Genomic DNA, 24,858 nt, shown 5'->3' on the forward strand with positions numbered 1-24,858 from the left:
ATTCTACCCGAGGAATGAGATTTGTCCCTTGGTACATTAGCTTATTTCATTAGATTGTCAGCAATAATATTAAAGGGGTACTCCGGTGGAAAACAAATGTTTTCACATAAACTGGCTCCAGAAAGTTATACAGATTTGTAAATTACTTCTATTTTAAAATCTTATTCCTTCCAGTAATTATCAGCTGCTGTATACTACAAGTTCTTTTATTTTTGAATTTCTTTTCTGTCTGACTACAGTGCTCTCTGCTGACACCTCTGTCCGTGTCAGGAACTGTCCACGGCAGGAGAGGTTTGCTATGGGAATTTGCTCCTGCTCTGAACAGTTCCTGACATGGACAGCGGTGGCAGCAGAGAGCACTGTGGTCAGACTGAAAAGAAATTCAAAAAGAAAAGAACTTGTAGTATACAGCAGCTGATTAGTACTGGAAGGATTAAGATTTCTAAATAGAAGTAATTTACAAATCTGTTTAACTTTCTGGCACCAGTTGATAAAAAAAAAAAAATAATAATAATGATGCTTTCCAGTGGAGTGCCCCTTTTAATTCACAGGAATCTTTATAGGGGAAACCGTTTTCGCCCCACAGAATCTATGGTAGTCACTATAGATGCCCCGAACACTAGATGGGAAGTGCAGACGGAAGGAAACTGGACGCAGGGACTGTGGTCTGTCCGCAAACCTGGGGAAACTGAAGTTTGTTTGGCATCCTTATTATTTGCTTAGGCTGGGTTCACATCACGTTTTTCCCATACTGTTTTCAATCCGTTTTTCTAAAGAAAACCGTATGGCAAAAAAAACGGATGGAACAGTATGGAAAAAAGTAAACTGTATGCGTTTTTAAACAGTATACTGTTTTTAAAAGTGCATACAGTTCCGTCAGTTTAATTTTTTTTTTAAAACCATACGTTTTGGAAAATTTTGTCCATTTTTAATGGGAGGGGTCTGTGGTGGGGACTTTAGGATTCAAATGCACATGTGCAAAGTAAAAACGTATAAGTTTTTCCCGTATGGAACCGTATACATGTGCGTTTCCCATTGACGTCCATGTTAAAAAAAACGTATGCGGTTGCAGTACGGTTTTTAAACCGGAGACAGAATCGTGGTCAACCACGGTTTTGACTCCGGTTTAAAAACCGTACTGCAACCGCATACGTTTTTTTTTAACATGGACGTCAATGGGAAACGCACATGTATACGGGAAAAACGTATACGTTTTTACTTTGCACATGCGCATTTGAATCCTAAAGTCCCCACCCAAGACCCCTCCCATTAAAAATGGACAAAATTTTCAAAAACGTATGGGGTTTTTTTAAAAATAAAAACTGGCGGAACAGTATGCACTTTTAAAAACAGTATACTGTTTAAAAACGCATACGGTTTACTTTTTTCCATACTGTTCCATCCGTTTTTTTGCCATACGGTTTTCTTTAGAAAAACGGATTGAAAACAGTATGGCAAAAACGTGATGTGAACCCAGCCTTAGTCTGAGAAACAAACTAGTACGTGTACAATCAGAAAATCCGTAACTGTATGTAAGAAATAAGGGTTTACCAGGAGTCCGTGACTGCAAAAAGAGAGTTAGTCAGATATCAGCAGGGACTTGTTCTGATGCCGTATTGGAGTCGGAAGTAATTTTACCACTGTCATGGGGCAATTGGCATCAGCCTCATAGGGGGTTTCGCCTTCCTCTGGATCAACACAGTAGGGTTTTAGGATGAACTGGATTTACTCTGGTCTTTTATCAACCTTACAAACCATGGGGGAGATTTATCACAACCTGTCCAGAGGAGAAGTTGCCAAGTTGCCCATAGCAACCAATCAGATCGCTTCTTTCACTTTTCAGAGGCCTTTTCAAAAATGAAAGAAGGGATCTGATTGGTTGCTATGGGCAACTCAGCAACTTTTTCTCTGCTCAAGTTTTAATCAATCTCCCCTTATGTCTCTATATAAAAGGGTCTGTCAACAGATTGTTTAACCCCTTAAGGACGCAGGGCGTACCTGTGGCCCCGCGTCATAGCGGGTCGGGCCTGGCACCTAGCAACGGCCGGGACCCGTAGCTAATAGCGCGCGGCACTGATTACGTGGCCGCGCGCTATTAACCCTTTAGACGTGGTGTTCAAAGTTGATCGCCACATCTAAAGTAAAACTAAACTGCTCCAGCCTAGGTCAGTGGGCTGTTCGGGACCTCCGCGGCGTTCCGAACAGCTGTAGGACAGCGAGAGGGTCCCTACCTTCCTCCTGGTGTCCAGTTGCCGAATGATTGCTCCATGCCTGAGATCCAGGCATGAGCAGTCAAGCGGCAGAATCATTGATCAATGTTATCCTATGGGATATCAGTGTGTGCAGTGTTATAGCCCCCTATGGGATAACAATGATCAGTGTAAAAGATCAGTGTGTGCAGTGTTATAGTTTCTTATGGGACCTATAACACTGCAAAAAAAAAAAGTGAATAAAGATCATTTAACCCCTTCCCTAATATGATAAAAGTTTGAATCACCCCCCTTTTCCCATTTAAAAAGAAAAGTGTAAATAAAAATAAACATATGTGGTATCGCCGCATGCGGAAATGTCCGAATTATAAAAATATATCTTTAAAGAAACCGCATGGTCAATGGCGTACGCGCAAAAAAAATTCTAAAGTCCAAAATAGCGTATTTTGTATACCATGAATCGTACTTTGTATATCATGAAAAAATGAATAAAAAGCGATCAAAAAGTCCTATCCATACAAAAATGGTACTGCTAAAAACTTCAGATCACGGTGCAAAAATGAGCCCTAGTACCGCCCCATACGCGGTAAAATAAAGTTATAGGGGTCATATGATGACAATTTTAAACGTATACATTTTCCTGCATGTAGTTATGATTTTTTCCAGAAGTAAGACAAAATCACCTATATAAGTAGGGTATCATTTTAATCGTATGGACCTACAGAATAATGATAAGGTGTCATTTTTACCGAAATATGCACTGCGTAGAAACGGAAGCCCCCAAAAGTTACAAAATGCACAATGATTTTTTTTCCGTTTCGCTGTGGATTTTTGGGTAAAATGACTGATGTCATTACAAAGTAGAATTGGTGGCACAAAAAATAAGCCATCATATGGAATTTTATGTGCAAAATTAAAAGGGTTATGATTTTTAAAAGGTGAGGAGGAAAAAATGAAAGTGGAAAAACACTCAATCCTTAAGGGGTTAAGCAGAGCTAGTCCAGGGTGGGGCTGCCCCTGCAGGATCTCATGGCAACGAGAGACAACAAGTACTGCTCCCTGAACCCACGGGATCTTCCAGACCATCTGGATGCAAAGACAATGTCTTGGAAAGGTCTGTTTGCTTACGTATTCCTTCTGAGGGTACGTTCACACTGCGGAATCTCCGCTCGCTGAAGTCCACCAGAGGAGACTCCGTCTGGCGGACGCCGCCAAAAATACTTCGGCAGTAGGACCTCGCAGCACTGCACCGTCACAATTGACGGCTATGCAGTGCTCGCGGAATTCCGCGCAAAGAAAGAACACGTTCTTTCTATGCGCGGAACAATTTTCCTCAGTGTGAACGGGTCTCGCGGAAGACCCTTGCACACTGATGGTAATGTTCACTGCGCGAAATTCTACTCGCGGAACTCCGAAGTGTGAACATACCCTAACAGTGATGATCAGCAGAGTATTGAGGAAGATACTTCTGGACAAGCCACAAGTCATACTCCTTGCCCACATTCTAGCCCAGAAGGGCTTGGTTCCCCTTAAAGGGGTACTCCACTGATCAGCGTTTGGAACAAACTGTTCCGAACGCAGGAGTCGGTGCTGGGAGCTTGTGGCATCACGCCCCACCCCCTCAATGCAAGTCTATGGGAGGGGGCGTGACAGCCGTCACGCCCCCTCCCATAGACTTGCATTGAGGGGGTAGGATGTGACGTCATGAGGGGGTGGGGCTATGGCGTCACGAGCTCCCGACTCCAGCGTTCGGAACAGTTTGTTCCAAACGCTGATCAGCGGAGTACCCCTTTAATTGTTGCATCTTTTGAGTGGAGAGTACCGGCCTCTTCCATAACAAGACCAATACAGCGAGAGAGAACCTTGCTGGTGATTTTACAATTTTTCCAAAAAGGTTTCGAGAAAAGGCCTTAAAGCCAATATGTTACGAGTATATATGACGGCGATTAACGTTTCCACCTATGGAATGTTTACAAACTGGCCTGTTATTACAATATCCTTTTAAAGGGGTACTCCACTGGAAAACATTTTCTTTTAAATCAATTGGTTGTCAGAAAGTTAAACAGATTTGTAAATTACTTCTATTAAAAAATATTAACCCTTGGGGGGGCGCATGTGCGCGGCTCACTGAGGAGGACGCGTCTGCCCCGATCCAACACACGCAAGGGCGAAGATGGTGTCCCGCTCGGCCTCGCCTACAGACCTCTCTGAGGGTGAAGAACAGCGAGACACTGAAGATCTCTCTCCGGCCGCCATGTTTAAAAATATAAAGACTCTGTTTCACACGGCTTTGGCCAAAGCAGTATCGGACTTTACCTCTCAGATCCAAGAGTTGGCAAAGCGAGTCTCCGACACGGAGGCGAAGATAGATGAACTGGCTGACGCAGCAGAGGAGGATAGACGGGATCTGGACGACCACGAGGCACAAATCCAGTCTCTGGAGCTTAAGTTAGAGGATCTGGAGAACAGATCGCGTAGGGCGAACCTACGGATCCGAGGCTTACCTGAGTCAGAGACGGACCTCACGAAGGTTATAACTGCACTGTTCTTTGAGTTGGCACCACAGCTGGAACCGGAGTTGCTGAGATTTGACCGTATCCACCGGGCCCTGGCAGCACCGCGGAACCCTGATCTCCCTAGAGACATTGTTCTTAAGCTCCACTATCCTGATGTACGTGATGTATTGCTGGCGGCCACCAGAAATTTGCCCACCCTGCCAGGTGTCCCGCCTTCGGTTCATCTTTATTCGGATCTAGCCCCTACCACTCTGGCTTGAAGGTGTGAATTTCGCCCGGTCACCCTAGCGCTCCAGCAAGCCCAAGTAAAATATAGATGGGGTTTTTCCTTTTCACTGGCTTTCCGGATTAATGGCCGCTCACACACGGTCCGGAATCTCGCTGATGCGAAAGCTGTGCTGCGTCAGGAGAATGTCCCCATGGAAGCAGCTGCCCCCCAACCCCAGAGGGCACCGAGACCTGTGCGCACTTGGACCCCCGCGCCTAAAAGCTGCAGTCGCGGGGATGGCGCTGGAGAGGACTCTCTATCTCCTTGAGACTTTTCGGGACTGTTTCCTCATACAGCCTTGTACCTGAGTCGCTGACTCTTCTTTGCGGCCGTTGTCAATGGACGCTTTTTGGATCGGGTTTCTGAATGACTGTTTGGACTACTCCTTTTTTCGCCACCATTTTTATATTTTTCAAATTTTTAAATTTTTTCTAATTTTGTATTTTTTCCAGCCTTCCTTCCTCGCCACTTCCCCTCATTCCCCTTCCTTCCCTCCGTTTCTCTACAGTTCTTACATTTCTTCTTTTTCTTTTGGTGACTTATACCCTCCTATACAAACCCATGCCTTTTCCTGATCCCTTACTTTTTCTCTGTTTCTTGATGTTCTGTTACTTACTCCACTTACTCCCCTCTCTCCTTCCTTTTACCTTATGATTTTTGGCCCTTATTTTTCTTCTTTTCCAATCTGACCTATCTATGCTTTCTGATCTCTTCTTTCCTCATCTTTTATTCTCATGGCGTTGACCATGATGCTGGTAGCTGCAGCATCTTTCGCAGTTGGCTGGGTGCGGAGCAGATTGTTGTGTCCCCAACACACTTGGTGTGCAAATGGAAGTACAATGGTACACTCCCCTGGTGTGCTGTCTTTCCTATTTATGTCTGTTTTGGTTGTTTTGTTCTTGTTTTGTTTTATTTAATGTATATTTACCTTGTCAGTCTTTACTGTGGCTTTGCCGAATTATTAATGTCTGCTGTGTCGGTGATACTCCTCCTGGGCCTTCTGATCTATTTTGCTCCTTATCCTATTATTACTGTTGGCTTTCTTGAGATTGCTCTATACTGTAATGTGTAAAATTATTTCTCATAATGTGAGAGGATTCAACTCTCCGGGCAAGAGGGCGAAAGCCTTTAGGGATTATGCACGTCACACTCCTGATATCATATGTATACAGGAAACACACTTTACAAGTCATATAGAAGGTGCTACATGTCGTCCTTTACCACAAAGAGTAGAGGGGTTCTCATATTGCTTAATAATTCTTTCCCTTTCTCGATATCTGAGACTAAAACTGATCCGGAGGGGCGTTTTTTATTTCTGTTGGGAGATTATTTAGATCGACGTATGTGCATTGTCAATTCTTATGCTCGAACTGATAATCCGGTTCAATATTTTACTACTATGTGTGATGAATTGGGACGCCTCTCCTACGATGCATTGCTTTGGGCTGGCGATTTTAATTTTGTGCTTAACGGTGGACTTGATCGGTCCAACACTGTACTGTTTCGTAGGACAGGGTCTCAGCACCGCTTACTCCATTCCCTGTTTACTAACCACCATTTAGCCAATGTGTGGAGAGAACACAATGGCACCACCCGAGGTTACTCCCTCTACTCCCCGGTTCATCACCACTATACCAGGATTGACTGGATATTGACTAACACGCTCTCCCTGAATTGTTTATTGTATGCTAGACATGTCCCAGCCTCATGGTCAGATCATGACCTCGTTTTAGCGACCTTTGATTTTGGCCATCGCACCACATCTCCCTTTAGGTGGCGTCTAAATGAGTCCTTACTGACTATGCCTCGAGTTAGGACCCAAATGGAGGGAGATTTGGTGAGCTATTTCACTTCTAATTCTGTCACTGACTCCAACCCGCAGTGGGTCTGGCTTGCCCATAAGGCTTATATGAGGGGTAAATTGATCTCTCTGTCGACCGGTATAAGAAGGGATAGGACGGCGGTGCAGAGGGCACTTGAGACTAAATTAGCTAGATTATCTTTGGCACATCAGCAATCTCCATCTATGTACCTATACAAATCAATTAGCGATGCTAGGACGCAGCTGGATGCCCTTCTTTCAACACAAGTAGAAAAAGCAATTCGTTGGACGGGAGCAACTTATTATAAGTTTGCAAATAAACCCGATAAATTATTAGCTTCCATGCTGAAAAAAACTACATCTTTTAACAGAGTACACATTATCCAGCTGCGCCCCGGCCTCCGCACTTCCCACCCAAACAAGATTTATGATGCCTTTCAGGATTTTTACTCTTCTTTATACTCACCTCCTAATAGTGTGCTTGCTGATGAGTCTAAGATACAAGACTTTTTGTCAACTGTTCCACTGCCATCCCTCTCCCCGGAGGATAGGGAAGTTTTGAACGGCCCGATATCGGAAGAGGAGGTGCAGGAAGCGATTGATAGGTTGAAAAATGGTAAGTCTCCAGGCCCTGATGGGTTTTCTGCTCCCTATTACAAAAAATTCTCTCCCCTCCTACTCCCCCATCTTACGGATTTCTTTAACTCACTACTTTCCTCGGACTCTCTTTCTCCGGACTTCTTGGATGCACTTATCACTGTTCTTCCTAAACCCCTTAAAGACCATACTTTTCATGCTAATTACCGCCCTATCTCTCTTCTGAATCTTGACTCCAAACTACTAACTTCTATCCTTGCCATCCGTCTTAACCGTTTCCTTCCAGCGTTGGTGCACTCTGACCAAGTGGGGTTTGTTCCTGGTAGGCAGGCTCCTTATAATGTCCGCACTATCTTGAATCTCATACAGTGGTCTAATACTACCATCACCCCCATGCTGGCCTTAGCCCTAGACATCGAGAAGGCCTTCGATAGTGTCACCTGGCCGTACCGGTTTGCTGTTCTATCGAAGTTCGGATTTTCTGGCTCTTCTTTGCATGTCCTCCGTCTCCTATACGCTAACCCGACTGCCTACCTGAAATTGCCCACTTCCACACCCACACCTATTGCTATTAGACGGGGCACCCTTCAGGGTTGTCCCCTGTCGCCGGCGCTCTTCACGTCGGTGATGGAGCCGTTGGCTACCATGATATGCCGAAACCCAGACATCAGTGGTGTAGCGGTGGGGTCAGCTGAATATAAAACGAACTTGTTTGCAGATGCTCTCCTGCTCACACTGACTAAACCCCTAGTATCACTGCCCAATTTTTCTACTTTTGCTTACTTTCCATGAGCAGTCGGGTCTTAAAGTTAATATAGCGAAGTCGCAGGTGCTGTTTTGTAATGTACCTGTCGCCACCCAACATTTGATTACTCTTAATTTTGGGTTTAAATATTCTAGTAAAGGCTTGCCTTATTTGGGAATCAAAATTACTCCTAAATTACCGCTTCTATGCCAAAATAATTACCCGTCCCTATATTCTTCTATACGCTCCGATTTACGTAAATGGTCATTGCCCTATATTTTATGGATAGGTCGGATTAATGTTATTAAAATGGTTATATTGCCCCGCTTATTTTATCTCTTTCGCACTTTGCCCATTCCTGTCCCACTACCTGATCTGAGAAAACTTCAAAATGATGTTTTTCGGTATATTTGGTCGAATAATCGCCCTAGGATTAGCCGATCCTTGATGCATCATCACAAAAGGGTTGGTGGGATGTCTGTGCCCCACTTTATCAGATACTACTACGCCGCCAGAATTGCGCAGCTGGCCTTAGTTCAGGTTGGGAAGGGTGCACCACGATGGGTCACTTTGGAGTCTTTTTTTCTCCTTACTCATATTCTGCTCTGCTATGGTCCTCCTGCCCTATTTCCTCTTTGCTACCCTCTTCGGCTTGGATCTCCCTCCAGGCTTTGTCACTGTGGAGAACCGTCTCCCCACTTCTATCTTTTATTGCCAACCCCTCGTTCCACCCGGGTCTACAGAAATCGGTATTTAACTGAAAGATAACCTTCTCACTGTAAGATATCGGGCTGCTCAAATAATCTTGTGATGTCGCAACTCCTCCCCGTGATGCCCCGCCCCCTCAATGCAAGTCTATGGGAGGGGGCGTGGCTGCCATCACGCCCCCTCCCATGGACTTGCATTGAGGGGGCGGGATGTGACATCACACGGGGGCGGAGTCGTGATGTCACGATACTCCGTCCCCATGGTCAGGAGGCATAAGACTTGGAGCCTCCAGTGTTTCCTGCAGTACTAATAGGTGGGTGCTGCATGCTAGATTGCAGGAGTCCCCAGCGGCAGGACCCCCGTGATCAGACATCTTATCCCCTATCCTTTGAATAGGGGATAAGATGTCTTGGGGCCGGAATACCCCTTTAACCCCTTAAGGACCCAGCCATTTTACACCTTAGGACCCGGACATTTTTTGCACATCTGACCACTGTCAATTTAAACATTAATAACTCTGGAATGCTTTTAGTTATTCTGATTCCGAGATTGTTTTTTTGTGACATATTCTACTTTAACATAGTGGTAAAATTTTTTGGTAACTTGCATTCTTTCTTGGTGAAAAATCCCAAAATTTGATGAAAAATGTGAACATTTTGCATTTTTCTAACTTTGAAGCTCTCTGCTTGTAAGGAAAATGGATATTCCAAATAATTTTTTTTATTCACATATACAATATGTCTACTTTATGTTTGCATCATAAAATTGACCAGTTCAGGTTTGAAGTGGATTTGAAGGGTCTTCATATTAGAAATACCCCACAAATGACCCCATTATAAAAACTGCACCCCCCAAAGTATTCAAAATGACATCCAGTCAGTGTTTTAACCCTTAAGGTGTTTCACAGGAATAGCAGCAAATTGAAGGAGAAAATTCACAATCTTCATTTTTTACACTCGCATGTTCTTGTAGACCCAATTTTAGAATTTTTACAAGGGGTAAAAGGAGAGAATTTTTACTTGTATTTGTAGCCCAATTTCTCTCGAGTAAGCACATACCTCATATGCCTATGTAAATTGCTTGACGGGCGCAGTAGAGGGCTCAGAAGCGACAATGGGATTTTGGAGAGTACGTTTTTCTGAAATGGTTTTTGGGGGGCATGTTGCATTTAGGAAGCCCCTATGGTGCCAGAACAGGAAAAAAAAACACATGGCATACCATTTTGGAAACTAGACCCCTTGAGGAACGTAACAAGGAATAAAGTGAGCCTTAATACCCCACAGGTGTTTCACGACTTTTGCATATGTAAAAAAATAAAATCACAAAAATGTGTGTTTCCCCCCAAATTTCAAATTTTTGCAAGGGTTGATAGCAGATAATACCCCCCAAAATTTGTAACTCCATCTCTTCTGAGTATGGAGGTACCCCATAAGTTGACCTGAAGCGCACTATGGGCGAACTACAATGCTCAGAAGAGAAGGAGTCATATTTGGCTTTTTGAGAGCAAATTTTGCTCGGGGGGGCATGTCGCATTTAGGAAGCCCCTATGGTGCCAGGACAGCAAAATAACCCCCACATGGCATACCATTTTGGAAACTAGACCCCTTGAGGAACGTAACAAGGGGTACAGTGAGCATTTACCCCCCCACTGGTGTCTGTCAGATCTTTGGAACAGTGGGCTGTACAAAATTTTTAATTTGCACAGCCCACTGTTCCAAAGATCTGTCAGACACCAGTGGGGTGTAAATTCTCACTGCACCCCTCATTACATTCCGTGAGGGGTGTAGTTTCCAAAATGGTTTATTTTTTTTTTTGCGTGTGTCAAAACCGCTGTAACAATCAGCCACCCTTGTGCACATCACCTCAAATGTACATGGTGCACTCTCCCTTCTGGGCCTTGTTGTGCGCCCCCAGAGTACTTTACGCCCACATATGGGGGAATCTCCGTAGTCGGGAGAAATTGCATTACAAATTTTGGGGGGCTTTTTTCCCTTTTACCTCTTGTCAAAAATGAAAAGTATAGGGCAACACCAGCATGTTAATGTAAAAAAATTCTTTTTTTACACTAACATGCTGGTGTGGACCCCCAACTTCACCTTTTCATAAGGGGTGAAAGGAGAAAAAGACCCCCAAAATTTGTTAGGCAATTTCTCCCGAGTACGGCGATACCCCATATGTGACCCTAAACTGTTGCCTTGAAATACGACAGGGCTCCATGAGAGCGCCATGCGCATTTGAGGCCTGAATTAGGGACTTGCATAGGGGTTGACATAGGGGTATTCTACCCCAGTGATTACCAAACAGGGTGCCTCCAGCTGTTGCAAAACTCCCAGCATGCTTGGACAGTCATCGGCTGTCCGGCAATACTGGGAGTTGTTGTTTTGCAACAGCTGGAGGCTCCATTTTGGAAACAATGGCGTACCAGACGTTTTTCATTTTTATTGGGGAGGGGGGCTGTGTATGGGTATGTGTATATGTAGTACTTTTTATTTTATTTTGTTAGTGTAGTGTTTTTAGGGTACAGTCACACGGGCGGGGGATTACAGCGAGTTTCCCGCTGCGAGTTTGAGCTGCCGCGCAAAATTAGCTGCATCGCAAACTTGGAGCCTGATACTCACTGTAAGCCCCCTGCCCATGTGAATGTACCCTGTACATTCACAGGGGGGGGGGGGGGAATCTCCAGCTGTTGCAAAACTACAACAGTCTATCAGTGCATGCTGGTAGTTATAGTTTTGCAACAGCTGGAGGCACACGGGTTGGGAAACACTGAGTTAGGAAACAGACAATGTTTCCCAACCAGTGTGCCTCCAGTTGATGCAAAACTACAACTCCCAAACATTCTCAGGCATGCTGGAAGTAGTAGTTCGGCAACATCTGGAGGACTACAGTTTTCAGACCACTAATACAGTGGTTCCCAATCTGTGCCCTTCCAGATGTTGCAAAACTACAACTCCCAGTATGCTAAAACTGTCCAGGCATGCTGGGAGTTGTAGTTCTGCAACATGTGAAGGGCCATATGTTACAGGACTACAACTCTCAGCATGCCTGGACAGTAAGGGCAAGCTGAGGATGTGTAGTTTTGCAACATCTGGAAGGACACAGTGGTACCAAAACTGTGGACCTCCAGATGTTGCAAAACTGGCCCCAGCACTCCCCCGTCCCCCGCCGCGTCCTCCGGTCTTCCTCCCGTTCTCTCCGGACTTCAAGGGGCCGGGCAGGACGGGAGGAAGTAACCGCCCCCCCCCCCCTTGCGATTGGTCGGTTATCTAACCGACAGATCGCAGGGTATAGGAGGAGGTGGCAGGCTTGCCACCTCGCTCCTAGCCTCCAGCATGGTCCTGGCTGTCTGTGACAGCCGGGATCATGCAAAATTACCGGGCGATCGGGTCCCAGAGACCCGATCAGCCCGGTATCGCCGCAGATCACAGGGGCTATTTCCCTCGCGATTTGCGACGATCGCCGACATGGGGGGCCTACAGGGCCCCCCCTCGGTGTTTGCCCTGGATGCCTGCTGAAGGATTTCAGCAGGGAACCGCTTCCGATCTCCGCCAGGTGTGATGACGTATGCATACGTCATGGGTCCTTAAGAGGTTATCCAGGAATCGAAAAACAGAGACCACTTCTTTCAAAGACCGCTCCTTGTCTGTCTCCGGGGTGGGTGTGGTTTTGCAGCTCTGTTCCATTGAAGGGAATAGAGCCAAGTTGTAATACCACACACAACCTGGAGACAGACAGGGAGTGGTCTTTGAAAGAAAATAGGTCTGATATTAGGTGATAAAAAGGAAAATGCAGATTTAGAAGAAAAAAAATACAAAAAAATTCAAACCAGAAGTGCAAAAAAACGTCACTTCTGGTCCGTGGCCGGTGTGCGTTCCACTGTGGAATGCAAGCTCGGCAGAGAGCGCAAAGCGTAATACCCGCGTGTATGGATCTCTGCCCGAACTGTAGCTGCTGGGTAATCCTCACCCAATATGGGGGTTATGCCAAATATCCCCAGAAACCTGCTTTATAGTGGAAGATGGAGATATTTTCTAATTTCCTAGCCCTTAAAGGGGTACTCCGCCCCTAAGCTTCCTATCTGATCGCAGGGGGCCTGATGGCTGCGACCCCCCGCGATCTCTGGCTTGCCTGGCACCACGATGAACACGGACCCTTGGAGCCTCCATGTTTGTGACGTCACGACACACACCCTCCATGTCTGTGGGAGGGGGCGTGACGGCTATGTACCCCCTCCCATAGATGTGAATGGAGGGGATGTGACTGCTATGGTCGCCCATCATCCAGCAAAGAGTGATGTTTGCTCCATGCACTGGATGACTGGGGGACCACAGGGGGATACCAGCAGCCAGACCCTCATGATCATACATCTTATCCCCTATCCTTTGGAAAGGGGATAAGATGTCTAGGGGTGGAGTACCCCTTTAAAGATGTACTCAGCCCCTAGACATCTTGAACTTAAAGGGGTACTCAGATGAGATGTCTCATCAGGGGGGGGGGGGTCCCCCCATGATCTCGGCTCCGTGACGGGTGACTGGTGATGTGGGGGGAGATGCTTGTGATGTCACAGGGATGTGCTCTGGACAAGTAGGGAGACACCTAGTGGCAGCTTTTTTTAAACACAAATAAAACATTGAAAACTTTATTTTTTTTTTAAACAAAGTACATTGGAAATATTTTTTATTTACTATAAGGAGTGCAATAACAAAAATTAGTTTTAATGACCGTGCCCATTTAATGTATTCGCTTCTGCTTAATGAAACTAGTTATTGGTACCTTACCATGTACGAAAAAGAAAGTGTAAAGCACAATCTCCTGCAAAGAAACCATTGGAAACAGGAAGTCTATGCGCTGACCACAATAAGGTCTTATAAAAGCTGTACCCATCATGTAAGTCACTGTTTCCCAACCAGGGTGCCTCCAGCTGTTGCAAAACTACAACTTCCAGCATGCGCGGACAGCCGTTGGCTGTCCGCGCATGCTGGGAGTTGTAGTTTTGCACCAGCTGGAGGCACCCTGGTTGGGAAACGCATAGCTGTTCCATAGTGGTAACATAACTCCTATGGCTTATATACCACCCAACCACCTGTAAGGCAACGGTAGGCTGTCCGGGCGTGCTGGGAATCGTAGTTTTGCAACAGCTGGAGGCACCCTGGATGGGAAACACTGATGTAAGCTGTCTTATGGTCTCTCTGAAGTAATACTGAATACATGTGCTTGCTATATGAATCCCGGATGGTCTCTCATTGATAGTTGATAATTTGCCTGACAAGGCCCCGTCCCCATTAAAGGGGTACTCCGGTGGAAAACTTTTTTTTTTTTTTTAAATCAACTGGTGCCAGATTTGTAAATTACTTCTATTAAAAAATCTTAATCCTTACAGTAGTTATCAGCTGCTGAAGTTGGGTTGTTCTTTTCTGTCTGACAACAGTGCTCTCTGCTGACATCTCTGCTTGTCTCGGGAACTGCACAGAGTAGAAGAGGTTTGCTATGGGGATTTGCTTCTACTCTGGACAGTTCCCGAGACACGTGTCCTCAGAGAGGTGCCTCCAAGACATGACATCACAGCCACGCCCCCTCGTTACCTCGCACCACAACCCCTCCATTCATGTCTATGGGAGGGGGTGTGACGTCCGTCACGCCCTTCCCCCATAGACATGAATGGAGGGGGCGTGGCGTGACGAGGGGTCGTGGTTGTGATGTCATGTCTCGGAGGAAGCTCCCGGCACCTAGATTGCATGGGGGGTCCCAGCAGTGGGACCCCATCGATCACACATCTTATCCCCCTATCGAAAGGATAGGGGGGATAAGATGTATAAGGCCAGAATACCCCTGTAAAAATGTAAACAAAAGGACGCGGATACTAAATAGAACGACAAAGTGTATTATGGCCGCACAAGTGAATTAAACAGATGTATATTTGGCTATGCAGGGTTATATTTCATGTAAATTCAAGGAAAGTCTAATAGAAAAAAATTGCATATATATATATATACATACACATATATACATACATACACACACACCGTATATACTCGAGTATAAGCCGAGTTTTTCAGCACGATTTTTCGTGCTGGAAACGCCCCCCTCGGCTTTTACTCGAGGGAACTCTCCGCCTGTCAATCCCTTCTCAGTGGTCTTCAACCTGCGGACCTCAAGATGTTGCAAAACTACAACTCCCAGCCATCGGCTGTCCGGGCATTCTGGGAGTTGTAGTTTTAAAACATCTGGAGGTCCGCAGGTTGAAGACTACTGCGCGGGCCTCCATCATCATCCAGACCCCCCTTTAGTTTTCTACTCCCCTCCCCTCGGTGGGAAGGAAGGGTGAGCTGGTCCGGGCCATCTATGCTGCAGGGACCGTCCGGTGGGGAGGGTTAGTCGTTGCGGGCTGTCCATTTTCACCGGGAGGCCCTCTTCTCCCCTCCGGACTAGTGACGTTACCTTGACGACGACGCACATGGACGTCCGTGTGCAGCAGACGTACATGCGCATGAACGTCCCTGTGCATCATCGTCAAGGCAAAGTCACTAGTCCGGGGCGGAGAAAAGGACCTCCCGGTGAAAATGGACAGCCCGCAACGACTAACCCTCCCCACCGGACGGTCCCTGCAGCATAGATGGCCCGGACCAGCTCACCCTTCCTTCCCACCGAGGGGAGGGGAGTAGAAAACTAAAGGGGGGGGTCTGGATGATGACAAAGGCCGCAGTGGTCTTCAACCTGCGGACCTCCAGGTGTTTCAAAACTACAACTCCCAGCATGCCCGGACAGCCATCGGCTGTCCGGGCATGCTGGGAGTTGTAGTTTTGAAACATCTGGAGGTCCGCAGGTTGAAGACCACTGAAAGGGATTGACAGGCGGTGATGATGAAGGGGGGGTGATGACATGGGGGGGATGATGACATTGGGGGGGGGTGATGTATTTCCCACCCTAGGTTTTTAGTCGAGTCAATAACTTTTCCTGGGTTTTTGGGGTGAAATTAGGTGCGTAGGCTTATACTCGAATATATACGGTATCTTTCTGGCATGAACCTAATAATAAGTTTGTAATTATTTTAAAGCAACGTTATTTTGGCGCATGTGGTACCAAAACGTTAGGCACATCAGGCATAGTAAATGTGAGCCACTGTTTCTTCTCTGTTAAGTTTTTTGCATATAAAACATCAAAGTGGATTTTGCCCTGTATGTTTTCTCCCACGTCCGACAAGATGTGATTTTTTTTTTTTTTTTTTACAATTTCCCACCTTATGAACATTAATACAGCGTCTCTCCTGTGTGACATCTCTTATGTTTAAGAAGATTGGATTTACTTGTAAAACATTTCCCACATTCTGTGCATGAATAAGGCTTCTCTCCGGTATGACATCTCTCATGCGTTACAAGATTGGATCTACTTGTAAAGCATTTTCCACATTCTGAACATGAATATGGATTCTCTCCGGTGTGAATTCTCTCATGTATACCGAGATTTGATCTACTTGCAAAACTTTTCCCACATTCGAAGCATGAAAATGGCTTCTCTCCTGTGTGACTTCTCTCATGTATAACAAGATTGGGCTTATTTGAAAAACGTTTCCCACATTCTGAGCATGAAAATGGCTTTTCTCCTGTGTGACTTCTCTCGTGTATAACAAGATGTGATTTACTTGCAAAACATTTCCCACATTCTAAACAAGAAAATGGATTCTCTCCTGTGTGATTTCTCTCGTGTTTAACATGATTGGATTTACTTGCAAAACATTTCCCGCATTTTGAGCATGAATATGGCTTCTCTCCTGTGTGACTTCTTTTATGTGTAACGAGATGTGATTTATTTGCAAAACATTTCCCACATTCTGAACATGAGTAAGGCTTCTCTCCTGTGTGACTTCTTGCATGTGAAGCAAGATATGATTTCAATTTAAAACATTTCCCACATTCTGAACAAGAATACGGCTTCTCTCCTGTGTGGCTTTTCTCGTGTCTGACAAGACCAGATTTTTCAATAAAACATTTCCCACAATGAGAACATGAATATGGCTTCTCTCCTGTATGACTTCTCTCATGTCTAACAAGCTTTGATTTCTCAATAAAACATTTACCACATTCAGAACAGACATGCAGCTTTTTTCCTGTGAGACTTTCTCTGTGCCCAACACTTGAACTGTTTATAAAATCTCTTCCGCTGGCATCATAATAAAAGCCAATGTGTGATTGGTCGGGAGAAGGTTCCTCATGATCAGGGGGATTATTGTAGGATAGATCTGTACTGTGAAGTCCAGGATGTACGTAAGGGGTGAGGAGCGCTCCATCATCTGAAGAGCGCTCCATCATATCTTCATCTTCTACTTTATAATTTGGAGATAATATGAAGTTTTCCCCAAAGTTCCTAGTGGGATTTTCTGTTGGGATAAAAATGGATAATGAGACTTTTGCTGCAAACCATTAAAGGGGTATTCCGGCTAAGGATAGGAGATAAGATGTATGAATTGCAGGGGTCTCACTGCTGGGACCCCCGTGACCTCTGTGCAGCCCCCAGCATTCTGTGCTGGGCGCTGCCTCCGAGACATGACATCATGGCCCCGCCCCCTCGTGACATCACGCCAAACCCTTCCATTCATGTCTATGGGAGGGGGCATGCAGTCACGCCCTCTCCCATAGACATGAATGGAGGTGGTAATGTATAAAGATGGAATACCCAGAATACCCCTTAAGGGTTAAGACCCTTAAGGACATTGTTTTAAATCTTAATAGTTCAAAAACACAAAGTTTTGATACAGTTTTTGATGGTCACCAGACTCCAGAAGAGAATACAGAAGAGAGGAGATGATCCCCCCTTTATAGTTTCCTTCTTTTTGGGGTCACTCCGGGCACTGACTCTAGGGAATGTTCACCAGAGACTTTAGAAATATGTGCCCCCCCCCGCCCCTATGATCATAGGAAACAATAGACCAGAGGAAACCCTAGTGACACCTTTTCTGGGCATAATCTGTGACCTGTGCAGAGGTCATTGTACAGGGAGGAGGAGGTAATTCTTATCACTAGTCAAACTTCTATATCCAGAACTGAGAACTAGTGATAGATGTAATTTAGATGTCCCCCCTCCCCAAACTATTACACCTCCTACACTACAGGACTGTTCACACCTGACAGGAAGGGCTCATCCATTCATTCTGCTTGTGAACAATTATAAAGGAAAGGCCGAGCCACCAGGGGGAGCTATGTAAGGGAAGGCAGAGCCACCAGGGGGAGCTATGTAAGGGAAGGCCGAGCCACCAGGGGGAGCTATGTAAGGGAAGGCGAAGCCACCGGGGGAGCTATGTAAGGGAAGGCCGAGCCACCAGGGGGAGCTATGTAAGGGAAGGCCGAGCCACCAGGGGGAGCTATGTAAGGGAAGGCCGAGCCACCAGGGGGAGCTATGTAAGGGAAGGCCGAGCCACCAGGGGGAGCTATGTAAGGAAAGGCTGAGCCACCGGGGGGAGCTATGTAAGGAAAGGCTGAGCCACCAGGGGGAGCTATGTAAGGGAAGGCTGAGCCACCAGGGGGAGCTATGTAAGGGAAGGCTGAGCCACCAGGGGGAGATATGTAAGGGAAGGCTGAGCCACCAGGAGGAGCTATGTAAGGGAAGGCTGAGCCACCAGAGGGAACTATGTAAGGGAAGGCTAAGCCACCGGGGGGAGCTATATAAGGGAAGGCCGATCCACCAGGGGGAGCTATGTAAGGGAAGGCTGAGCCACCGGGGGGAGCTATATAAGGGAAGGTCGATCCACCAGGGGGAGCTATTTAAGGGAAGGCCGAGCCACAAGGGGGAGCTATGTAAGGGAAAACTGAGCCGCCAGGGGGAGCTATGTAAGGGAAGGCTGAGCCACCAGGGGGTGATATGTAAGGGAAGACTGAGCCACCAGGGGAGCAATGTAAGGGAAAACTGAGCCACCAGGGGGAGCTATGTAAGGGAAGGCTGAGCCACCAGGGGGAGCTATGTAAGGGAAGGCCGAGCCACCGGGGGGAGCTATGTAAGGGAAGGCTGAGTCTCCATGGGGAGCTATGTAAGGGAAAACTGAGCCACCAGGGGGAGCTATGTAAGGGAAGGCTGAGCCACCAGGGGGAGCTATGTAAGGGAAGGCCGAGCCACCGGGGGGAGCTATGTAAGGGAAGGCTGAGTCTCCAGGGGGAGCTATGTAAGGGAAAACTGAGCCACCAGGGGGAGCTATGTAAGAGAAGGCTGAGCCACCAGGGGGAGCTATGTAAGGAAAGGCTGAGCCACCGGGGGGAGCTATGTAAGGGAAGGCTGAGCCTCCAGGGGGAGCTATGTAAGGGAAAAATGAGCCACCAGGGGGAGCCATGTAAGGGAAGGCTGAGCCACCAAGGGGAGCTATGTAAGGGAAGGCTGAGCCACCAGGGGGAGCTATGTAAGGGAAGGCCGAGCTACCAGGGGGAGCTATGTAAGGGAAAACTGAGCCACCAGGGGGAGCTATGTAAAGGAAGGCTGAGCCACCAGGGGGAGCTGTGTAAGGGAAGGCTGAGCTACCAGGGGGAGCTATGTAAGGGAAGGCTGAGCTACCAGGGGGAGCTATGTAAGGGAAAACTGAGCCACCAGGGGGAGCTATGTAAGGGAAGGCTGAGCTACCAGGGGGAGCTATGTAAGGGAAGGCTGAGCTACCAGGGGGAGCTATGTAAGGGAAGGCTGAGCTACCAGGGGGAGCTATGTAAGGGAAAACTGAGCCACCAGGGGGAGCTATGTAAGGGAAGGCTGAGCCACCAGGGGGAGCTATGTAAGGGAAGGCTGAACTACCAGGGGGAGCTATGTAAGGGAAAACTGAGCCACCAGGGGGAGCTATGTAAGGGAAGGCTGAGCCACCAGGGGGAGCTATTATTATTATTACATACCTGGGGTAACACCTCCTGGAATTATTACATACCTGGGGTAACACCTCCTGGAATTCTTACCTACCTGGGGTAACACCTCCTGGAATTATTACCTACCTGTGGTAACACCTCCTGGAATTATTACCTACCTGGGGTAACACCTCCTGGAATTATTATCTACCTGGGGTAACACCTCCTGGAATTATTACATACCTGGGGTAACACCTCCTGGAATTATTACATGCCTGGGGTAACACCTCCTGGAATTATTACCTACCTGTGCTAACACCTCCTGGAATTATTACCTACCTGGGGTAACACCTCCTGGAATTATTACCTACCTGGGGTAACACCTCCTGGAATTTCCTCCTTCACTTCCCTCATACACGGGTGATGGCCCCTCATCCTCTCTTCTTCATCCTCCACTTTATTATTAGTCAGATCTCCCCCCTGATGTGACATATAGAACAATTCACTACAATACAGCAGACAGGAGGAGCAACAGAGACCCCCAAAATCTATCCCCACATCTATGACTGCAGGACCCCCCTATAGAGATGTGGGATAGGATCAGCCTCATCTACCTGATGCTTCTCTGGGACATTTCCCTCTGGACAGTCCTGGGAATACAGAGGACGGGGACACCTCTCGGGTGGATTTCTATCCATGACTCCATCTGTAGGGAACACACAGGGAATAGATTATTTACATGTGATGATCAGATCATTAGTACAATATCTAGGAGAATCTCAGGTTTATCTGTTACATCCCCCCCCCCCCTTACACTGCTGATTGGCATAGAAATCCGTCTCCTCCTCTTCTTCCTCTTTGACCTCAACCTTAATAGAAATAATATTTTCATCCTAAACAGAGAAGAAAAAAAAGATTGTAAAATGATCTTTGGTTCAGTCACTTCATGTTCATCTTTTTTTTGGGAGACCTTATCGTCATCTACCTGATGGTTCTCTGGGATATTTCCCTCTGGACAGTCCTGGGAATGCAGAGAACGGGGACACCTCTCGGGTGGATTTCTATCCATGACTCCATCTGTAGGGAACACACAGGGAATGAATACATCACCAGCTGGAGAAATTTCTATGTTACTAGATGGTGACAGTGACATATATATATGTCTCTTCTTACCTGGTGATGTGAGGGGCTGCTGATCCTCCATCATGACCTGATCCTTGTACTGATCCTTGTGTCCTTCTACATACTCCCACTCCTCCATGGAGAAATAGACCGCCACGTCCTGACACCTTATAGGAACCTGACACATAATAATACAGTCATCACCCCGACCCCTCCAGTGGTGTTACTGTATAATGTCCCAGCATTCCCAGCAGTGTCACCTCTCCAGTCATCACCAGACCCCTCCATTACTGTATAATGTCCCAGCAGTGTCACCTCTCCAGTCATCACCAGACCCCTCCATTACTGTATAATGTCCCAGCATTCCCAGCAGTGTCACCTCTCCAGTCATCACCAGACCCCTCCATTACTGTATAATGTCCCAGCAGTGTCACCTCTCCAGTCATCACCAGACCCCTCCATTACTGTATAATGTCCCAGCAGTGTCACCTCTCCCGTCATCACCAGACCCCTCCATTACTGTATAATGTCCCAGCAGTGTCACCTCTCCAGTCATCACCAGACCCCTCCATTACTGTATAATGTCCCAGCAGTGTCACCTCTCCAGTCATCACCAGACCCCTCCATTACTGTATAATGTCCCAGCATTCCCAGCAGTGTCACCTCTCCAGTCATCACCAGACCCCTCCATTACTGTATAATGTCCCAGTAGTGTCACCTCTCCAGTCATCACCAGACCCCTCCATTACTGTATAATGTCCCAGCAGTGTCACCTCTCCAGTCATCACCAGACCCCTCCATTACTGTATAATGTCCCAGCAGTGTCACCTCTCCAGTCATCACCAGACCCCTCCATTACTGTATAATGTCCCAGCAGTGTCACCTCTCCAGTCATCACCAGACCCCTCCATTACTGTATAATGTCCCAGCAGTATCACCTCTCCAGTCATCACCACATCCCTCCATTACTGTATAGTGTCCCAACATTCCCAGTAGAGTCACCTCTCCAGTCATCACCAGACCCCTCCATTACTGTATAATGTCCCAGCATTCCCAGCAGTGTCACCTCTCCAGTCATCACCAGACCCCTCCATTACTGTATAATGTCCCAGCAGTGTCACCTCTCCAGTCATCACCAGACCCCTCCATTACTGTATAATGTCCCAGCAGTGTCACCTGTCCAGTCACTACCAGACCCCTCAATTACTGTATAATGTCCCAGCAGTGTCACCTCTCCAGTCATCACCAGACCCCACCATTACTGTATAATGTCCCAGCAGTGTCACCTCTCCAGTCATCACCAGACCCCTCCATTACTGTATAATGTCCCAGCAGTGTCACCTCTCCAGTCATCACCAGACCCCTCCATTACTGTATAATGTCCCAGCATTCCCAGCAGTGTCACCTCTCCAGTCATCACCAGACCCCTCCATTACTGTATAATGTCCCAGCATTCCCAGCAGTGTCACCTCTCCAGTCATCACCAGACCCCTCCATTACTGTATAATGTCCCAGCATTCCCAGCAGTGTCACCTCTCCAGTCATCATCAGACCCCTCCATTACTGTATAATGTCCCAGCATTCCCAGCAGTGTCACCTCTCCAGTCATCACCAGACCCCTCCATTACTGTATAATGTCCCAGCAGTGTCACCTCTCCAGTACTCACCAGACCCCTACCTTACTGTATAATGTCCCAGCAGTGTCACCTCTCCAGTCATCACCAGACCCCTCCATTACTGTATAATGTCCCAGCAGTGTCACCTCTCCAGTCATCACCAGACCCCTCCATTACTGTATAATGTCCCAGCAGTGTCACCTCTCCAGTCATCACCAGACCCCTCCATTACTGTATAATGTCCCAGCAGTGTCACCTCTCCAGTCATCACCAGACACCCCCATTACTGTATAATGTCCCAGCAGTGTCACCTCTCCAGTCATCACCAGACCCCTCCATTACTGTATAATGTCCCAGCATTCCCAGCAGTGTCACCTCTCCAGTCATCACCAGACCCCTCCATTACTGTATAATGTCCCAGCAGGGTCACCTCTCTAGTCAGCACCAGACCCCTTCATTACTGTATAATGTCCCAGCAGTGTCACCTCTCCAGTCATCACCAGACCCCTCCATTACTGTATAATGTCCCAGCAGGGTCACCTCTCTAGTCAGCACCAGACCCCTTCATTACTGTATAATGTCCCAGCATTCCCAGCAGTGTCACCTCTCCAGTCATCACCAGACCCCTCCATTACTGTATAATGTCCCAGCAGTGTCACCTCTCCAGTCATCACCTGACCCCTCCATTACTGTATAATGTCCCAGCAGTGTCACCTCTCCAGTCATCACCAGACCCCTCCATTACTGTATAATGTCCCAGCAGTGTCACCTCTCCAGTCATCACCAGACCCCTCCATTACTGTATAATGTCCCAGCAGTGTCACCTCTCCTGTCATCACCAGACCCCTCCATTACTGTATAATGTCCCAGCATTCCCAGCAGTGTCACCTCTCCAGTCCTCACCAGACCCCTCCATTACTGTATAATGTCCCAGCATTCCCAGCAGTGTCACCTCTCCAGTCATCACCAGACCCCTCCATTACTGTATAATGTCCCAGCAGTGTCACCTCTCCAGTCATCACTAGACCCCTCCATTACTGTATAATGTCCCAGCAGTGTCACCTCTCCAGTCATCACCAGACCCCTCCATTACTGTATAATGTCCCAGCAGTGTCACCTCTCCAGTCATCACCAGACCCCTCCATTACTGTATAATGTCCCAGCAGTGTCACCTCTCCAGTCATCACCAGACCCCTCCATTACTGTATAATGTCCCAGCAGTGTCACCTCTCCAGTCATCACCAGACCCCTCCATTACTGTATAATGTCCCAGCAGTGTCACCTCTCCAGTCATCACCAGACCCCTCCATTACTGTATAATGTACCAGCAGTGTCACCTCTCCAGTCATCACCAGACCCCTCCATTACTGTATAGTGTCCCAGCATTCCCAGCAGTGTCACCTCTCCAGTCATCACCAGACCCCTCCATTACTGTATAATGTCCCAGCAGTGTCACCTCTCCAGTCATCACCAGACCCCTCCATTACTGTATAATGTCCCAGCAGTGTCACCTCTCCAGTCATCACCAGACCCCTCCATTACTGTATAATGTCCCAGCAGGGTCACCTCTCTAGTCAGCAGTTCAGTGATCCTGTGGATAAGTTCTAGTATCTTCTGATCATGTATCGGTGAGTGAGGTGGAGGCTCCATGATGGGGCCCCGGGCCCTGCTCCGTCCTCCTGACTCCTGAAGATGGCTGCTGGGGGCCACACACTCCCCCGATGTCTTCTTCACTATGGTGTAATCCTGTGTATGGAGAGAGACAATGAGGGGACTGACCCCAGTATTCCTCCCCCACTACAAAGAGGAGATGGCGCCCCCTGTATAGAGCTCTAGTGACCACATCTGGAATACTGGGGGCAGTTCTGGGGTCTTGAAGATCTTATACAGGACCCTGGATTCTTCCTATTCTGGATTTTTTCTTCTGTATCTCTGACTTGTTCCATAATACAATAAAGATGATAGAAATGTAGATGGGTCACCTCACCTCTCCAGTCAGCAGGTGGAGGATCTCCAAGGTGAGGTGGAATATTCTCTTAGTCATCTCATTCCTGTCCGTGTCCATCCTTGGGGGTCATTCAGGAGAAGAGGAGACAACGGGATCAGCTGGAGGGGGATAGTCCTAATGGGGCCCTAAATTATACAGGGGCCACATCATATATCACATACACATCCTCACTTATTATATATATCATACAGGGGTCACATCATATGTCACATACACATCCTCACTTATTATATATATCATACAGGGACCACATCATATGTCACATACACATCATCACTTATTATATATATCATACAGGGGCCACATCATATATCACATACACATCCTCACTTATTATAAATATATCATACAGGGGCCACATCATATGTCACATACACATCCTCACTTATTATATATATCATACAGGGGTCACATCATATGTCACATACACATCCTCAC

At 47.0% G+C, this 24,858-nt stretch overlaps 1 protein-coding gene across 2 annotated transcripts; it reads right to left on the bottom strand.

The window, feature by feature from the left end:
* Nucleotides 1–15,691: 15,691 nt before the first annotated feature.
* LOC130301388 (oocyte zinc finger protein XlCOF7.1-like) lies at nucleotides 15,692–24,629 on the bottom strand. Of its 2 annotated transcripts, XM_056551619.1 has the most exons (8): nucleotides 24,400–24,628; nucleotides 23,979–24,158; nucleotides 20,848–20,974; nucleotides 20,660–20,751; nucleotides 20,489–20,567; nucleotides 20,289–20,380; nucleotides 20,046–20,154; nucleotides 15,692–17,240 (listed from the first exon to the last, which is right to left on the bottom strand). In XM_056551619.1, exons 1-8 carry the CDS (start codon nucleotides 24,475–24,477, stop codon nucleotides 16,114–16,116), a joined length of 1,884 nt encoding a protein of 627 aa, XP_056407594.1. In that variant the 5' UTR covers nucleotides 24,478–24,628; the 3' UTR covers nucleotides 15,692–16,113. The 2 variants fall into 2 exon arrangements, with proteins under 2 accessions (XP_056407594.1, XP_056407595.1); XM_056551620.1 differs by lacking the exons at nucleotides 20,489–20,567; nucleotides 20,660–20,751 and having other exon boundaries at nucleotides 24,400–24,629.
* Nucleotides 24,630–24,858: the final 229 nt, after the last annotated feature.

Source organism: Hyla sarda, unplaced genomic scaffold, assembly GCF_029499605.1.
Source record: "Hyla sarda isolate aHylSar1 unplaced genomic scaffold, aHylSar1.hap1 scaffold_1127, whole genome shotgun sequence".
NCBI lineage: Eukaryota > Metazoa > Chordata > Amphibia > Anura > Hylidae > Hyla > Hyla sarda.

Bases quoted from the DNA above. Each gene is read 5' to 3' on its own strand.
- LOC130301388 (XM_056551619.1), bottom strand. From the start codon at position 24,477: ATGGACACGGACAGGAATGAGATGACTAAGAGAATATTCCACCTCACC. The intron at 20,568-20,659 runs GTAGATGACGAT...TTCTCTGTTTAG, and splicing joins ATATCCCAGAGAACCATCAG to GATGAAAATATTATTTCTAT. The intron at 20,381-20,488 runs GTAAGGGGGGGG...TGTTCCCTACAG, and splicing joins TTTCTATGCCAATCAGCAGT to ATGGAGTCATGGATAGAAAT.